The sequence below is a fragment of the Choristoneura fumiferana genome, chromosome 5 (assembly GCF_025370935.1).
Source record: "Choristoneura fumiferana chromosome 5, NRCan_CFum_1, whole genome shotgun sequence".
Taxonomy (NCBI): Eukaryota; Metazoa; Arthropoda; class Insecta; order Lepidoptera; family Tortricidae; genus Choristoneura; species Choristoneura fumiferana.
This window is the reverse complement of record NC_133476.1, coordinates 17,152,233-17,171,109: the sequence shown is the minus strand read 5'-3', so window position 1 is coordinate 17,171,109 and position 18,877 is coordinate 17,152,233. Positions and strand designations below refer to the sequence as shown.

General features: G+C 37.0%; 1 protein-coding gene across 1 annotated transcript in view; it reads right to left on the bottom strand.

Annotated features, from left to right (window-relative positions):
• The window catches only part of LOC141428282 (uncharacterized), a 221,814-nt gene that overhangs the window by 178,255 nt on the left and 24,682 nt on the right, over positions 1-18,877 (bottom strand). The window contains exon 2 of the mRNA XM_074088180.1: positions 5,714-5,998. Within this exon, the coding sequence (XP_073944281.1) occupies positions 5,714-5,998 (285 nt within the window). The remainder of the gene's footprint in view (positions 1-5,713; positions 5,999-18,877) is intronic.

Genomic DNA, 18,877 nt, shown 5'->3' with positions numbered 1-18,877 from the left:
ATTCAGAGTCGAGTGGCCCATTTAGATTGGTCAGTAATGGAATGTCCTACAACTATAAGACATATGAAGATCTGTTCTTAGGAACCATGTCTTCAATTTTAGTAAAAACAAAAATTGCATTCATAAATTTAAATAAACTTGTACTCAACTCGAAAAATGAACCCGGACGTTTTGAAAATTAAAACTTACTTTATTAAAGAATATGAAAACAGCCCATTTTGTTCATTCTAGATATCGTGTTTCATTGTAAAATGTAATGCTAATAACCTACACTATCGATAGCCAAACAGAAATCAAATAATGTAAGTTTTTAAGCAAAACGACCTGGTTCGATTCCCGTACTGAAAACAAGTTTTTTTTAATGTTTGAATGCGGTTTTTCTTGTCACTAAAATTGATGACATGGTTCCTAACAACAGATCTTGGTATGTTTTATAGTTTCGAACTTTCCCATACTGACCGATCTAAATGGGATGGCTACGAGTAATAGGCGATAAACAAGCAGTCGGGTCACCTGATGGAACCCAATCACCGCCGGCCCTGGACACCTAACATAAGTTGAGTTAGGGATACATTGCCAGCTCTTTGAAAAAGAAGAAGACTTGTTGTTTGAAGATGCCCAAGATTTACCGGTTCAGAAATACTGGTGCTGCAAGATTGATGTGGTGAAGGTGAAAAGAGAGTTGGCTGAAGATAGAAGGTTCTCGTATTCGCTAATTTAATTGATGTTTCGAGGAAAAGTGTCCCTCAAAATCACAACGGTGTGATGTAATTAGAAGCTGTTCACAAAACCCTTTCATCAGACTTTTTAAACGCATTTTCCTCTCTTCCAAGGAACATGCCAGCCATTGACCATAATCATTTTCATCCACATCGTCAGTCAAAAATCCTCTACTGCTGGACATATACTTGCCCCTAAGGGCACAATTGTCAGTTCAGCGCCGCCCGGATTCAACGAACTCTTGCAACCTTTATCAAGGTCACCAATCCTGTTGAAGTTTTACCCACTCTGCGTCTTCCGGTAGGTACGCGGGCGCCACTCAAGAACACTGGTTTAAGCAATTTGGCTAAACACCCCTAAAATATTTTGCTGGATTCGCAAAATCTACTAGTAATTGACAAAATATCAACATGGGTTTATTATTTTGCCTGTATACATATGGACTTACGTCTACATAGAATAAATTTTATTTCATTAGGTATATTTTTGTCACTTTAACAGTTAGAATTCATATCTCAAAGGCGAAGGCATATCAAAGCAGGTCGATTTAACATCCCACTAATATTATAAATGCGAAAGTTTGTAAGTCTCTTTGTTTGTTTGTTACTTTATCACGTCTAAACTACTGAACCGGTTCAGATGAAATTCGCTATACAGATATTTTGGGTCCCGCAGAAAGACAAAGGATAGTTTTTATCCCGGAAAATTGCATAGTTCCCACGGGGTAGCTATAGTAGAGTTCTGTGCGGACGGAGTCGCCGGTAACGGATAATAATACAAATAAAATGTTCATCCCAGCCTATACACGTCCCACTGCTGGGCACAGGCCTCCTCTCAAAACAAGAGGGCTTGGGCCATAGTTCCCACGCGGGCCCAGTGCGGATTGGGAACTTCGCACGCATCATTGAATCGCTTCGCAGGTTTGTGCAGGTTTCCTCACGATGTTTTCCTTCACCGCAAAGCTCGTGGTAAATTTCAAATGTAATTCCGCACATGAATTTCGAAAAACTCAGAGGTGCGAGCCGGGGTTCGAACCCACGACCCTCTGCTTGAGAGGCGAAAAGTGAAACCACTAGGCCACCACGGCCATAAAATGTTACTGGCCAAAATTTACATACGAAGCAAGGCCGAATCCATTTACTAAATAAACAACTTTTAAATTTTTCATTTTGAAAAGGTTCTTTGAGTTAATTATCTTGAGCCTTTTCACAATTTGACATGAGTTGACGAAAGTTACTGGCGTCTTTGTAAAGGAGATGAGTAACGTAATAAGCATGTAAGATCTTAGACTTGGATATGTACGGATAAATAAGATTTCTGTAACAGAAAGGAAGTTTCTAGTAGCGCGCACGTCAAAGAGGTAAAATAACCAGAAGGCGTTTTAATACTGCCTTATTAGCTAAAAGTATTTTTGGTATGGCCTCTTAAATATTCAATCATTTGCCAAAATGTATAATATAGACACAGAATATATAATAGTACTAACGTACAGAATGGCCACGCTCCGCCCCGCACCGGTTCGAGTTACCCCACCCCTCAAGCGCAGATTGCAGGAAAACCGCAGGAAAGCAGTCGGGTGCGCAACGCGATGTATTTCGGCCGCATGGCACTAATTTCGGGAGCAATAATTTTGCGAAATGGTAACGGTACCCTACCTACTTCCTTTTTCTAAATAAATAATGATTTCTGAAATTATCGCGATTAATACATGAAATAACTACCTACCGAATAATTCGTTTAAGTTTGTAATCGTATATTATTATTATTTATAATGCACAGGCAGCTTATAACTGATGCGTGCATATCATTGTTCACTTGTGTAATTGAAAATAATAATGCTTAAATACACAGATATACACATTTATAAAAAGGTAAGATTAACGATTACATTTATTTGCACTATCTATCTAAGCCATACCTACATATAAGTACGTTTAAATGTTGGTAGCACTTATTAGGGTTTTGCGATAGTCAGCCCTGTGTGTCTTACGCACACATTGACGCGTGTACAGACGTCGCCGTGCCTATGTAGATTCAAGAACGCGTATTTTGTACGGCGTGGCCGCCGTGTGATATAGATGATATACTGAAAAGGAGCACTGTATGGCTTTCTATGTGAAAAAGCCTACTGAGAACATTCAAGATTATCTGAATGAGAGTTTTTAGGCGTCACAACTTCTTATTTTTTCTTCCTTTCTCAATGTTAATGAAATATAATTGTAATTTATATACATAGTTATATGTTCATTAGTTTCATTTGTACTATAGCATGCTGCATGCCTCAATGCCAGCTATTTGTATGCCTTACGGCGAAGCATAGCAATACCATCCAACTTTGTGTAACACCTGTAACAATAATGACCTCCTAATGATCCACAAATAAATGATTATTGATTGATTGATATTTGCTATACAAAAAGTAGCCCTTCTTTTCTTTTGACTGGTATATATAAGCTAAGATTATGATGTGATGAGTGTACACATCATACTTATACGCACGTAAAGAAGAAAATCCGCACAATAGTGTGCTCTATTTTTGTGTTATTATGTCATTCCATCAGGAACCGTAAAAACAGATAAGATTATCAGATGGCAAGTCGCGCACTGAAGTTGCGTACCTACCTACTCTACATGAAGAACAAGCAAAACAAAATCTACATCAACTCTTAGAAAACAAAACACTAAATTAGTTTTTACTCTCAACTATAAGTAACGTTTACCTATACGTCGACCCTGTTAGTAAAATTAAGTAGTAACTTTATATGGATGTTCTTTGTTAGTTTGTTTGCATTTACAAACTCCCCAAGATTATCCCCTTATATAGTAAGTTTCATAAAGCTCCACCTAGTGGGTTGCAAAATCATTCATCCACATACCACGGAAAACGCTAACGTAGTGCATCCTAAATCACACTCCACGCTCGCAGTACCACTTAGTCATATACCGTCGCTTCCTCATTTAGAGCATCTGTCGCTAGCGTTTAAAGATCTACGAGCACAAGAGGCGTTTTTAGGAATGAATAGCCGGAATTGCGTTAGGCATTTTGTGTGCTTTTTCAATAAAGAGGGGAGTAAAGACGCCCATTACTCTCAAGGCGATCGAAGGGGTCGAGGTCGGGGGTCGATCAGGTATACGGGTAAAGATTAGACGTTCATACGTCAGGTAATATGTTTACTCGCGGAGTCGGCAATATTTTATTAAAGGAAATTTGGTTTCACGGCAAACGTTGCCAAATTGCTTGGGTATTACATCATATTATGTTTGTAGATTTAGTTTTGCTGGGAATTCTAGTTACAGTTGCCTTGAAAGTCGAAATAACTTTATTTAATTTAAGTTAAGCATAGCAATCGTGGATTTTCTAAAATATTAATAAAACCCGGGCTCACCTTTTCAAATTTTTTGGAATTTTATGTCTGAAATTACATTTGAAGTTAACAATGAGCATTACAGAGAATAAAAACATCATGAAGAAACCTGTCCACGCTTGTGAATAAATTCAATGATGTGGCCGCGCGGGAGCTACGGCCTAAGCCACTTTTTACAACAACAACCTTTTCTGTTGCGGCTTTAGATTGTAGCTCAAGTATACCTACCTGCCAAAATGCACAGCAGTGAATAGTGAATGAAAAACAAAATTCCATTCCGTCACCAGAGACGTAAAGTTGACGGGCGGGCAGCGAGAACACTCCTACGGGATAATTTTCCCCTTAATTGTCGGGTCCAAACCCAGATTTCGCATTTTAAAACTCTAGAACATTACGGTAATGAGAGCAGTAATACGTGCATTATAGACCGGCCTTTTGGCCACACATTATGGACTCTCTCGGAGCCGTGCCAATTCAGGCATCGGTATCGACCCACCTGTCTGCCGACCTATTTAATCCGATTATTTTTCCCCATTTACAGACGCTGGCGACTTGTAAGTGCTCTGTTGTTAGAGATATCGTTTTTAGGGTTCTTTAACCAAAGGGTGACAAACGTAATCCTTTTAATGCCGCTTTGCTGTCCTTCTGTTCATGTCAGGGTTTATTTTGAGAACTAGTAGATAGAAAGCTGTATTTAAATAAACATAACGTGTATTTCTATTGTCTCAGCTAGAACAACAAAATTATCCAATGCAAACTATATTATAGAAGTGAAAGTAACTCTGTCTGTTAAATCATCACGTCTAAACCGCTAAATCGATTTAAATGAAGGTATATAGATATTTTGAGACCCTGGGTAAGACAAAGGGTAGTTTTTATACCGGAAAATTGCATGGTTCCAACGGGATAGCGATAAACAATTTCTCCGCAGATTCGTTATCGTGAAAATTACGCAGATAATTAAAAAAGCATCCTGCTAGCCTAGAAAGGCGGGTACAACGCTAAATTTCCCAAACTTGGCAGAGTCATTTATATCTGTTACCGAGAACTTGACCTATTTCCTACATAATGTAACTAAACTGGTTGCAAATCTTTTATTCTTTATCCGTATTTTAAATTGAAATTAACCATGCTGAGCAAGGCAAAATACCTATTAATAAATTTAAGATCTTTTGAATCATGAAAAAGATTATCATTTGTTAAAAGAATATTTATTAATGAACTAGTCTTTACTCGCGGCTTTGCTTATGTAAAACATTATTACATATTGTGTAGTAAATTATTTTTCATTATGTTTTACCCATGTCGAGTGCACGTATAAAATTTTATGCGTCTAGACATAGCTGTTAAGACTGGAATTTTTCGTGAATCCTCTGGGAATATCAGGTTGAAAAATAACCTGGTACTATTTCAGTGGTACAGCTATCTACATACCAAATTTCAACCAAACCTGTCCAGCCGTTTTAGCCTGAAGGAGTAACAAACGCACTCACATACACGCACGATCGTTATATTATCAGTAGCTTTTCGGTGACGAAATGCATCCCATCGCAAGGAAACTTGAATAAAGTTTCTTTAAAAACTTGACACTAAAATATCGCTATGCATTTAAATAGAATATAACTCACGTGTGCAGTGTCTCGGTTCATCTGAAGAGTCGCCACAATCATTGCTGCCGTCGCAAAATTTGTTTATCGGTACGCATTTCTTGTTGGTGCATTGGTATTCGGAAATACGACATCTTGTGTCGTTTCCGTGCAACACTGGTAAACTCTCTGGCTCTGGTATATCTTTTATAGCAAACGTATCTCTTTGAAAGCCAGGAATGATGCCTTTGGGTGCGTCAGTGACAATGTCACAGTCAGTCAACTTGATAAGAACGATGATTATGATTTTAACAGTGATGTGGTAGTCTGAAACAAATGAAAAAGCGAGTTATTGACACAATTTGGATTTTATTCACTGTATTGAATTGAAATTGAATCACATAAATCTGCCAAAAAAAATCATGGTGAAATATAATAATATTATCCAATACCTTTAAACGAGCCATTCTTAAGTAAATAAGAACTGACATGAGCTTATATTATGGGCGTGTACACGAAAACAGGGTCGGTATTTCCATGTCGGTATTATCCGGGCCGGGACAGAGTATCCCTGCTATTCAAACAAAACAAACAGAGATGACATTGCAGATATCGGTCATATAAAATTTATCAATGAATGAAAAAGACCCTAAATCTAATAATTTTAAAACAAAGAAGATAATGAATTACACGAATCACCCCTCGTATCTAGTTTATCGATGACCTTTTTATATTTTAACCCGAATCTGACATATAAAGCGTAAATAGGTACTATATCAAGTGGCAAGGTAAACTGAGTACCAGTTGATTAGAAACGTAAGCAAACAGTAGTTCTCTGTGGTTGTTTACTTTTAATTTCGTTTCGTTTATTTGGGGAGCGGAGATAGGTATTTAATTTGGTTCAGCTGAGTTTTTTAAAATCATTTTAATTATAATATTTTTAGTGTTTTACTTGACCTGAAATGTATATTTCTGATTTTTTTTTTAATTTATGACGGTTGAAGCATTCTACACTTCCACTGCACGTAGATACCTATAGTTACATGTTTAGTTTTAGTTTTGTGCCTAAGGGACCCCATACATTCCTGTATTATTATTGTTCTTTTCATTTTTTATTTTTTTATACTGTAGTTCTTAATTATTTTATTTGTATTTTGTTTGTACTTACTTATTTTATTTTGAAAAAATGAGTGTCTGCCAAGTTTCTTGCGGCGCATTCTTCTGGGCAATGATGGTCTTTCCGAAAGCAATTTAAAAAAAAAATACGTGTAAAAAGTGCCCATAACGGCCTATTTACTGAATAAATGATTTGATTTGATTTGATTGATTTGATTTCATTTCAGTGGTTCATGCTACGATAGCTTAAAGAATTTATTTTCCATTCCTTGTTAACCCCGACGCAAGAAAGAGGTGTTTTACTCCAGTATGTCTGTCTGTGGCATCGTAACTCTCAAACATACTATAGACCGATTTCATTGCAGATTTTTTTATAAAAATCTGCTTAAATTAGAGTTTAGAATTAGACGAACTAGATTGACAGCTGAAAATATTACCAGACATAGCGAAAAAAAAATAGTAATAGGAATATCTCGATATAACATTGTTTAGACACGGAATGAAAATGTTTGTCACTTTTAGGCTTAATTTCCATAGCTTTAGGTCTAAAAACGACATAAATGATAACACAATTAAAAATAAATCAACAACAAAAGAAAAATTTCACAATAACGGTAGATAGTTCCCACTGTTCCCAGCAAACCGATGGCAGTTAAGTCGAATGACATATATGAAACGTCAACAAAACAAAATGGCGAACGGCGTCCTTACCGATATTCAACAGGTTTTTTTCCAAATCTTTCAAATAAATGATTTATTTTATTATTATTTCGTCTCAAGTTTTTTGTAATATCGATATTACAGCACTGGTGAAACTGTGGCAACATTTGTTTGCAATCAACTGTCAAGTTGGTTCGCCTAATTCTGGACTCGAGTACGAGTATAGTCGATTTTGAGATACTGAAATTTGAAATGACAATATACCAGACAAAAAAGTTTCACTACTTTTCTAAGTTGATTATAATTTATAAATCAAGGATATTGTTTTCTAAATAAATATATTTCATGGGACACTTGACACCAATTGACCTAGCCCCCAAACTAAGCAAAGCTTTTACTATGGATACTAGGCAACGTATAAACATAGTTATATAGTAAATACATATTAAACGTTCAAGATCAGAGGACAACTTTAAATGCTAATCAAATCATTTAATACGTATTTTAGTAGGTACATAGCATGCATGTCCCAAGAAATGTCAGTTGGTTATCCCTAATTTTTTACTACTTAGTGCATGCTGTTTACTGAACGGTGGCTTACATTTACCCCGTCCCTTGTTTATTAATATTAATGCAAATTATTATACGTGGGTGATCTTTATAAAACGTAAACTGAAGGTTTTGGGATTTCACATAGGAATTTATAAGTAACACTTTTATTTTATTTGGAATAGATACGTTGTTGGAAAAGATACGTTGAAAACCTTTACTTCCATTTTCTGACTGCAAGCCTATAATTTACTATTAAGCTCTACGATCCAATAGTAACAGTCCAATTTCCTTGCCAGTGTATTTATTATTCCCTAGAGCACCGCGGGTGAATTAGCCAACACGGGTCCACGTGCAATCTATTTGAATTCAAAACAGCTCATCAATATGGATTCAACCCTCTGATGCGATAGTTCAAACCTCATAGTAATGATGGAGTCGTAAACTAGATAAGGAATTACTTCGTTTGAAGAGGTAGATCAAATTTTTTTCACCTAGAAAAATTTGATAGCTCTGTGATGAACTGATGAGGATGAAGCTAAAATAGTGTCTTCTTTTCTCTTGTTCTAAAAATAGGTTCCTACGACAATATATACCACTACTACTACCTACTACTACCCCTCCTCCTACCTCCTCCTCCTCCTTACTATTTCTGGTGTACAATAAAGAGTAATTGTATTGTAGTGTATTGTATTGTATACTCACATTTGATAACGCATCGCTAAGTACCTCCCTAGTCCAGCTATCTACATACCAAATTTCATCCAAATCCGTCCAGCCGTTTTAGCGTGAAGCGATAACAAACATACTCACTCACTGACTTCCAAACTTTCGCATTTATAATATTAGTAGGATTAGTATTTTATAACAAGAAGTACCAAACTGATTATAAAAAACGTGCAAATATTTATTAAACTACCTACCCAAATATAACTGTGATCAGAACTTAACCCTTTAATGCACATCACATTATTTTTTAAATTTTTACCAGTTTAAGTAAAAAACCGGGTTATTTAGGATACAAAGAGGCCTGAAAAAATACAAAAAAAAATCTAATATCCATATTTGTGGAAATAACGTATGTTGTTTTTAAACCACAATGCCCAACTTTCACCGAAACAAGATTTGTTCTTAAGTGTTGTTTAAAAACCACACCGTGCAAGGTACGAGTAAAACAATTGATATTAAAAAAGAACAAAAACTTTAATTAATTACATGAAAATTATAAAAACAGTTTTTTTTGGGGGTAAAACACAGCCGCAGCTGGCATTTGACACACTGTATCTTCGTGTAGCCACCTACACAATATTTACATCTGCCTTGAATACCTGTAAATCCAGGAAAATGTCCAATATTGTCGTATCTGACACCGATTGGAGGTCTTGGGGCTGCAGGAGTCCGGATTTCAGGCTGGGGTACGTTAAAATGCTGGTTGATATTTTTCGTCCTGTTCTTTTTCAGTAGTTCAGCGGCAATTTGCAATCTGAACTTTTTCAGTGGAACCTTTTTCGTGGCTGTATTCCTTCTATATAATAACCAAGCGTTATTGACACATATATCCAGTATTTGTCTAAATATGGCCATGTACCATCGTTTTGTCTTCATATTCGAGCGATAAAGTGCAACAAGCATATCCGCCAAGTCAACGCCGCCCATGTGTACGTTGTATTGCTTGACAATCTGGGACAGTCTACATTCACTTTAGTCTTGGCGTCTTTGCAATAGCGTTGTATGGTTTCAACGGGATGAGAATCCACGAATGAACTAGCCAACGTGACGACTTTGTTGTCATGCCATTTGACAATAGCTAACCGATTTTTTTGGCAAACCACCTGCTTGCTTGTGCCTCTCTTCGTTTTCGAAAACTGCTTGTCAGTAGGGAATTTCTCTTGACAACCTCGAAGCCGATTATTTCGGATAGTACCAAGGCTGAAAATTCCCAACTCTTGACGTAAGTAGCGAATCAGTTCCAATGACGTAAAAAAATTGTCAAAATATACGATCGATGGCTTCGTCGTAATGGTTTTACTGAGTGCCAACACCACTTTAGCTCCGAGGCCTAAACTGCCTTCGTAGTCATTGAATGCATAAAACCGAAAGGTGTCTTCCCCAGCATATGGCAAAAAGTCGTAAACGATACCTGAAACACCCGCTCTTACAAACATTTTAAAGCCCCATTTTTTCGGTTTTTTGGGCATGTATTGCCGTCTACTGCCTGCTCTGGTTCCCTTATAGGGAATCATCATTTCGTCGATGCTATAACGACCTTCTTCCTCAATCTTTAGGCAATTTTGACGCACTTGTTCCAATAGAGGTCGTATTTTAAAAAACCGGTCCTCATTGGTGTCGTTATTATCGACGAAATGTAAATGTCTCCTAATAGTCTCGTATTTTCTCAGAGACATGACGTCTGCTATTGGAGGGAATCTGAACTCATTGGACCAGTAATCTCTGTATGCTGGCATTCCAACTACACCCATCATTAGAGTAAGGGCTAAAAAGTCGCGAATATCATTACATGTCATATTGATGCACTTGTTGGTTTCACTTGTCTGTACAGAGTATAAGTTCGTCTCGTCGGCAATCATTTGGATAATATTTTCCGTAAAAAGCGTTAAAAAATAATCACTAGGTGATTTTAAGGCTGGATCATACGGTGTCGAAAATGTGACAGCTTCTACTTCAGCTCGGTGCTTGAACTTTGTAAGTTTCCAATCGAAACTCAGTGGTTTTGGAACATATTTCTTTTTCTTTTGCTTTGGAATGGGGGCTATAATGGCTTTGCGTTTGGACCTAGTTTGCTGCGCTGGAGAAGGATGCGGTGACAGTAACGAAGATAAAGAGTGAAGTTGAGGTAATAGTGTTAGAGGGTTGGAATCTTGAAGCAATTGCGTGATGACGGGGGTCGCAGGAATGCACTGGATATTCGAAATGTTGCAGCTTGAGGCTTGGGGCTGATCACGCTCTTCGTCTGAACTATCTAATAAGTTAAATCTCTCTAAGGATGACGGTATGGAATGTGGTTCGGAGCTTGCATCTGAATCGTCTTGTATGATAGGAGGTATTTGAGTTGATGTGTGTAATGGAATGTCAACTTCTTCATCCGAAGAGCTACTGCTATCCGACGAAACTGCATTTTCTGGTGGCACAAGAGCCATTATTTTTGAAATGCGTTCCCATTTTACCCTTCCCTGAAGCAAGCAAACAGAAAAAAACATGCAAAACACAACCCAATACCAAAACCATGAAGAAGAAAAAAAAAACAAACAAAATAGTATTATAATTTCGTTAGTAAAGTGCCCTTTTAATACACACAGTATCAAAAATCAGTCAGATAAAAAAATATAAGTTAGCCTATCATAGTGATTGGTGAATGCACACTGTGGTTTTAAAACCACATAAGCGCGTGCAAGTGAATTTCTCAGTACTTCGCAATGTCGTTTTAAAACAACATCGATGTTTGCAGCGTGTTAGCGTCTCAGTATTAGTGCAAAATGCAAAAGTAATCATTGTAAAACATAGGTTAGACATTCATAAATGTATTTTAGTTAGTGGAACACACAATAATACAGAGAAAATATTTTTAAATGATTTATTCTTACCCTGCCTCCTGAGGTTGCGCGTCGTGTCGGCGCCATCTTGCCGCTAACTGACAAATTCGGTGCGCAGGAGCAATAACCTTGATGGTTCGTAAATCTCAAAGAATATAGGATTAACAAAGTCAAATCTATTTGCCACTTTAATTAACAGTATAGCCACAGGATTTTTTTACTTTTGATGTTGTTTTAAAACAACGCTGTGCATTAAAGGGTTAATTTAATAACTCCTAAAACTGCTAGTAAAACTATTATAAGGTATTATAATTTTATTAGAAAAACATTTGACGTATTATTGTTATAAATGTATACTTATAGTTTAGATGAAAATGAAAGTAAAATCTACTTCCAAGATGTAAAAATAAATGTCGTGTTTAACTTAAAATAGCACAGTATACATTTAAAGTGACGCTATGCTTAACGGTCGTGACATCCTTGGCCTGTAAATGCTTGCTGCTATAGGCAGCATTCCTGCATTTCCAGCTCATGGACATAGCTCAGCGAGCTTACGTCACTGGGGCATTGCTGGCCGAGGTAAGTGTAGTTATTCCTGCTCGTAATATGGTTTGTTAAATAGCTTAAAATAGTTAAAAAGTACTTCATGTTAACGAAAACTTTCTAATTTTATCATTTTATTCTTTTAACACCAGGTCATTTAGATGCTGAAACATTCCGGCCAGAATCCGGAGCGCAGGAACAAGTGTTGGCATTTGGAGTCTATAGGAGCCTTTGAGTATTTAGCAAGATAAATACTCAAAGATAGGAGATAAAACTCATATAGTGTAATGTGATATTATCACATGACAAAAAACGGGTTCATCTAAAAATACATTGCTGGAGCACTAAAACTCCAATACCTACTGTTGGGGTCCTACGGGACGTATAATGAAATCGCGGACTGTAGATTAAGCCTGGTGTAATCGCCGTCTAGTTGCAATAATAATTTTAATCCTAACTAAATGTAAATAGGAGGTCGTCCGACCCCGGTGGTGATCGTAAAGCCCAGTTTAGACTTGCAAGAAAAATCGTGCAAGTAGCATTACATTGCGAGGCCGTAAAGCCAAAGAGTTTGTAGTGGGTCGAGCGCCGCAATGTAATGCAACTTGCATGATTTTACTTGCAAATCTAAACTCGGCTTATGGCGAGTGGTGCTGCCAGTCGCCGTGTCGTCCTCCCGCGCACCTCGTCCCGTGCTGTTGAGCCTGTTCAACACATACGAATTACATTGTTGTACAGCATATAGCACAAGCACAATGCACTTTTTTAATGTTTTACCCCCTTATTCATAAAACTTAACAAGCCTATGTTAACTAACAAATGCTTTGTCCCTTTCTAACAAATACAAATGTCGAAGTGACAGATAAGGACAAACGAATTTTAGCGGCATTTTAACTAAAATAGGTTTGATTGTCGTTTATGAATAAGGGGGTTAATGTTTATTTGGGCACAAACGGTACAATTTAACTTAGATCTAACAAACTTTTAGCTAACATTAACCAATAAAGATGCCACCGTTAGATAATACATAAACATTAAAGTGGGTTGGTATTCACATTTTTTTATAAATAGGTAATTGACAAAAGTTATTACGGTAACGTTTTTATCTGTGCCTGCAATAGAAAAGGACGCAATGCAAATCAATGTGCACTATTTCAGTATATTGTTCCACCACATCACATATACTTATATAAAAGTAACATTTTAATTTGTGAAAAATGTATTTACTATGGTTTGTTTGTTGTTTCCTATCCGATTTTTTAATTATTCGATATTTGCCCCAGCCAGAACAGCAGTTTTTTAAAAACAATATTTTCAGCCAGCAATTGCTTACTTCCAGGCCTAGACAATGGTAAACTTCAATTGTTTTACGGTTTAAATTAGTTTGTCCAAATCAAAACGAAAATTGTTCAACAAATTTTAAATTATCAAATTTTAAATGACTTATCCCTTCAGCGAACGAAATTGTTTTGCGTCCTGGTTGACCCCGTGTTTAAATATACAGCGTTTATCGCGACCATTGGGCCTTTCTAAAGTGGATTCCATTGTTTCTAATAATAACAATGAAAAGATAGAATTCAACGTGTTTATTGTTTGTATTAAATCCAGATTAACAGGCCGGTATATTTCTGTTTGCAATCGAGTTATTTCGAAGCGCCTCTTTACGAAATACAGAAGGCATTGTATCCGGGCTTTTTCTTTAAGGATGTTGTTTTGAGATTTTCAACTAGGTACTAGGTTATAATGGTACGAGTTAATGAAAAATCGAAACAATACAATTTCATACGCTAGGCAGCTGCAATACTATCTCATACTATAGATGATGTAAGCGACTTCGGCTGCAAAGAAATCACGTAATTTTATATGAAGATAATTTGAGATCCTTAAATGTTCATGAAAAATTTAATCCAAATCGATTCAGCGGCTTAAGCAAAAAAATGAGAACCACTTAAATTCACTTTACATAATTTTATTTGACACTAGCTGTTGCCCGCGGCTTCGCCCCCGTTGTAAAACCTTCTCTTGACAATAACAAACGCAACAAAAAATGAATTAGCGAAATCAGTCCAAACGTTCCCGAGTTTTGCGCTTAGCAACACGTTTTACGATTCATTTTTATTTATATGTATAGAGTATAGATGTATAGATAATTTCGCTTGCCAAAATAACCTTTAGTAATTGTTAGTAAGTAAAAGTAAACTAGCATTGCAAGTCAAGTGCTGTTTAATAATGTACAAAAGCTTCGCAACATTTGATAAACGTTGACACAAATTTCTGTCTATTAATTTTACGAATATGAAGCGAAAATGTGGGACAGCCATCGCCAGATGTCACCGCGGCTGACAGCCGCCCCGACACGCCGCCAACAAGTTTCCAATAAGGAACTTCGTTCTTGTCTCGTATAAGTTAGGTTGCGACGATTTCTACTGAAAATTGGAGAAATGGGAATCAAGGTCTTATAATCGAGGTTGTTGGGGAACTCGGTAACCTATCTACCTTAGGTACGTACTCGTATATTGGTAAATCAAGTTTAACATGTTTTACAATTTTGCCTTTTGAAAATACGACATGAAACTTTAAAAAATCAAATATCGTGTTTACTTTCTGCCAAAAATAGAATAAGCAAGCAAGATATAGGTCTATCAGTTTATATTTATAAGTGAAATACGACACCCGCCAAAGACCGGGAGCCGGTCGCTTGCCACTCAAGGGTTTTTGACAGGCTGCCGGGAGCCGGTCGCGTGCCAAACAAGGGTGTGCCGGGACCCGGACGCTTGCCACTCCAAGGGGGTTGTTTTCAAATAGTTTTCAACATTAGGGACTTTAAGAAAGAAGTCTATATGCATGTAAAGAAACGGCCAAGCATCAGTGACTCCAACGAAATCGCAAGTGTCCATGAATAGCGGAGATTGATAACATACAGGTGATCTGCGTGCTCGTTTTCCTACTGTTGCTGGCAACACAAGATTTTGTAAGCGTTAAGGTTGGCAGAATTCTTTCTCTTACACATCCGGTCGCCCATCGGCCATAACACTGTTTCTACGTCTAACAAGACAATTCCGCGTTCTATTTTTGCTCTTTCTAACTGTGTAAGGGTTGGTGTTTTCATAACAAATTTTCATACAGTGCACAGACTTTTCTTGGGAAGAAACAAAAACACAATCTACAGTCCACGCTCCCAACATCTACTATACTATAAAAAAGTGGTTTTTGTTTTTCCTTTACTGTATTTGCCTTGGTATGGGTTTGTGGAAACAAAGGCGTAGAATTTGTTTTCGATTTCCATTTTTATAAAATGGCAGTGACCTAAATATGAGGCATCTTTCAGCCAGTTAAAATAATAATATTACAAGGAGCTTGTGTTGCTTTGCAGCCCCAGAGTTTAACCCCAACAACAAAGTAAAAAAAAAGTAAAAGGTATTTATTCAGTCCCAAAAACTACAATATTGACAGTAAGAAAACACAGACAGTATTCAATTACTTGTAAAATTAATATTTATCTGTACGATACAGATTATTATTTTCTGGTAAACCTAAAGCATTCTTAAAAGTTATTTATAATCCCCCTCCAAGTAAATTGGTACTCGACAGCTTCATGTTCTTGATAATTTCTTCAGACGTTTGATTATTCCACTTCATCCATGCCACTGGCAATTTTAAACGTGAATCGAAATGTGAAGGAAGGTAAAAATATGTAAATGAGTTTCGAAGGGCAGACAATCTCGCCTATTGTGGAGATTTTCTATAATTTCCTCGGGGAACTTGCTAAGGACGAAGCTATGCGGACGAAGTGTTTATTTTAAAATTGCTTTTTAGACAGCTCTAAGGATAGGAAAAAGGTTTTGTAAAGGTTTTTGAAAATACTGGGAAAAATTCAACTTACAAAAACTTCATTGATTAACTGACAAAAAACGAGATGTAAATAAGAAGTTCTGGTCAAAATTTAATAAAATAAATGATCATGATTATAACATGGAATTCTAAAATTATGATTCAAACAGTTTAGGTAAATGTTATTATATGCGTGACACCTTCAAATTTAATCACGGTTTACATCTTGTCAATAATATATCTAATGTAAAAAAACCATGAATTATTGAAGTGCTTAATAATCTTTTAGCTCAAAATCATCATTTTGTCTAAATCAATCAATAAGCCAAAGGGCTCACAAGAAAAGACACACAAACAAAGACAAAGGAACAAAAACATGAACATGAACATTTCAAAGTTATTGTCTAAAGTTTTGAAAAGTTTTACAGAATCTCTGATTTCAGCGTGCCTCTTTTACATGCCTCCTTTAACATCATCCATTGCTATCTCCCGCAACTCCCCAGTTATCTTATCAGCTCCCTAAAATTTATCTAACACCGTCATTCGCGCAAAACACTCCGTGGTACGCACACGACCTAACATTTATTTCCACGTACGCCGGTGTAATTTTCATCTGGTAGTCTGGCGTCAAATTAGCATCCAATTTGCTTAAATGCCGTTAATACGAGCCCAGCGTGTAAAGTCAACTCGTAACGCCACTTTACACTTAACATTTTATTTACGGAAGCTTTTTTTATGGGCAATGATTCGATGTTACGTGCGATTTTGCAGCACCGATAAAAACCTGCGTTTTTTTATTCGTAAGCGTATTTGTGACATTATTTTTACAGAAATGCCACGCGAGCTAACAGCGTGACGCGTTTCATCATCATCAACCGGAAGACATCCAATGCTGAACAAAGCCCTCCCCCTTAAAAACGCCACAATGAACGATAACTCGCCACTTGCATCCACCCGTTGTCCGCAAGGTGAGGCGTTTATGAAGCTAAAAAGTTATAGGTATATTTTCTGTATGGTGTAAAAACAAATTACACTATTATGCACAAGTTTTCAAGCTTTATGTTGTGCCGTTTGACTCGGGGCGCTAAGAAAACAAATAAAGAAAACATTTTTATTTCTGACAATGTGGGAAAAAAACAATAATAAATTAAAAAATGCGCAATGTCAAGAAATGGTTCCAAATCGGCAAACAAAGGTTTGCATACGCGCTCCAACATACTTAATGTAAGCGTCTTCTGTTCTTGTATTTCTAAATATGTTTCTAATCATACTTTTTTATCTTACGTGAGTGCGATTCGATCTCAATAAGTTCAGAAACATCCTGCAGTAATTTATGTGTTTTGTAGTTTTCGCGTATTTTCAGAAGCGCAATATAAGGTAAACGTCCGAGTTGTCGACACGCTAATGCCCTCTAAAGTCATCTCTATTGCTAATGACATAAGATTGAGATGCCCACTATTGGGACAGTGACGATCACTCTTACGTTTACCTTACCACGACATAAAACTAAGATCATACTTTCAAAATTTGCATATTGGACATTGAGGGGCTGTTTCACCACCCATTGATTAATTTTAACTGACGGATAATATGATGCCGTCTCCGTCTATTCGAACAAAACAAACAGAGACGGCATCATACTTATCCGTCAAATAAATTTAATCAATGGATGGTGAAACAGGGGGTAAAACTGTTACTCAACTTAACGAGTACTAAATTGACTTGACATTCGGTATTAAGTATATATCGGTTGTTTGACACTGGAAGTAGGGCTAATAATATTTTTTTTTATAAATTACATTTTTAATAAAAGTTTTTTTGGCTGACTGTACTTGCAGTACTCGCTGGACCACCAGAATTTCACTGCCAGATTATTGTATTGTCACGACAGATTTACATAAATGTGCCAAATTTCAAATCAACCCGCCAACTGGATGCGTCTATTTAACGTTCATGATTTGACCCACACATGCATACTCGTATATTGCAAGTTAAATAAAAAATACAGACCGATTCCTATTATTATTAGGTCTGTGGTTCCGTACACCGCTCCGCGTGTCCGTATATTTGAATAGTGTCGTAACACATTCGCATAGAGTGCTCTGCATTGCAGCACGGATCGTTGAGCTCACAAAGGAAGGCCCGGCTTCAGTCTGCAATGCTCGGACATAATTCTGATTAAGAGAACGACTCGTCAAACACTATGCTTTTCAATGCTGGAAGGCTGCAATTGGCTTCAAAGGGTTTGCAGAATTCTTTGTCTTTAATTAGACTATATCCCCATTAGATCACACGAGATGGACGGATGACCTGGTTAAAACCGCGGGTTCGCGGTGGATACAGGCCGCTGCCAATCGAAGCGATTGGAGGTCTATGGGGGAGGTCTATGTCCAACAGTGGACGTCCTACGGCTGAGACGATGATGATGATGAGATCATACAGATCACAGCTATAGTTGGAGATATGGTGTGCTTTTCATTCTGCCAAAAAATATAGCAGGCGTTGATTAGATTGATATTTTAATGTGACTGATATAAATTTTTAGAAACGTAAGTTATTTGACTTTAATGGACCACAGTTCAAACCTATGGAGTGTGTTGAGGGTAGGAGAACATTTGACACTAATAAATAAAGTACCCTATTCATTTCATAGACACTGTCACTTTATTAATACAATAATTCATAGACACGTCGGCAGCATTCGAAAGTCGTCGTGTGTTCCGAATTTTCACGATTTGATTTGGCGGAAAAAAAATTGCAAAGAAATTGTATGTAAAGCGCGGAACATAATTCAGGCGGTAAAAATTCGCAGTACGGACAGGGCTTAACAACTTCCATTCTATGTACTGGAAGGGCGTAGATGTCATGTAGAATGACGTGTCTATTTATAGTCCCTTGTCAAACGATCGCAAGGGTGATAAGTCAGGCGGACCGATCTCACGTATTATGCTAGTTG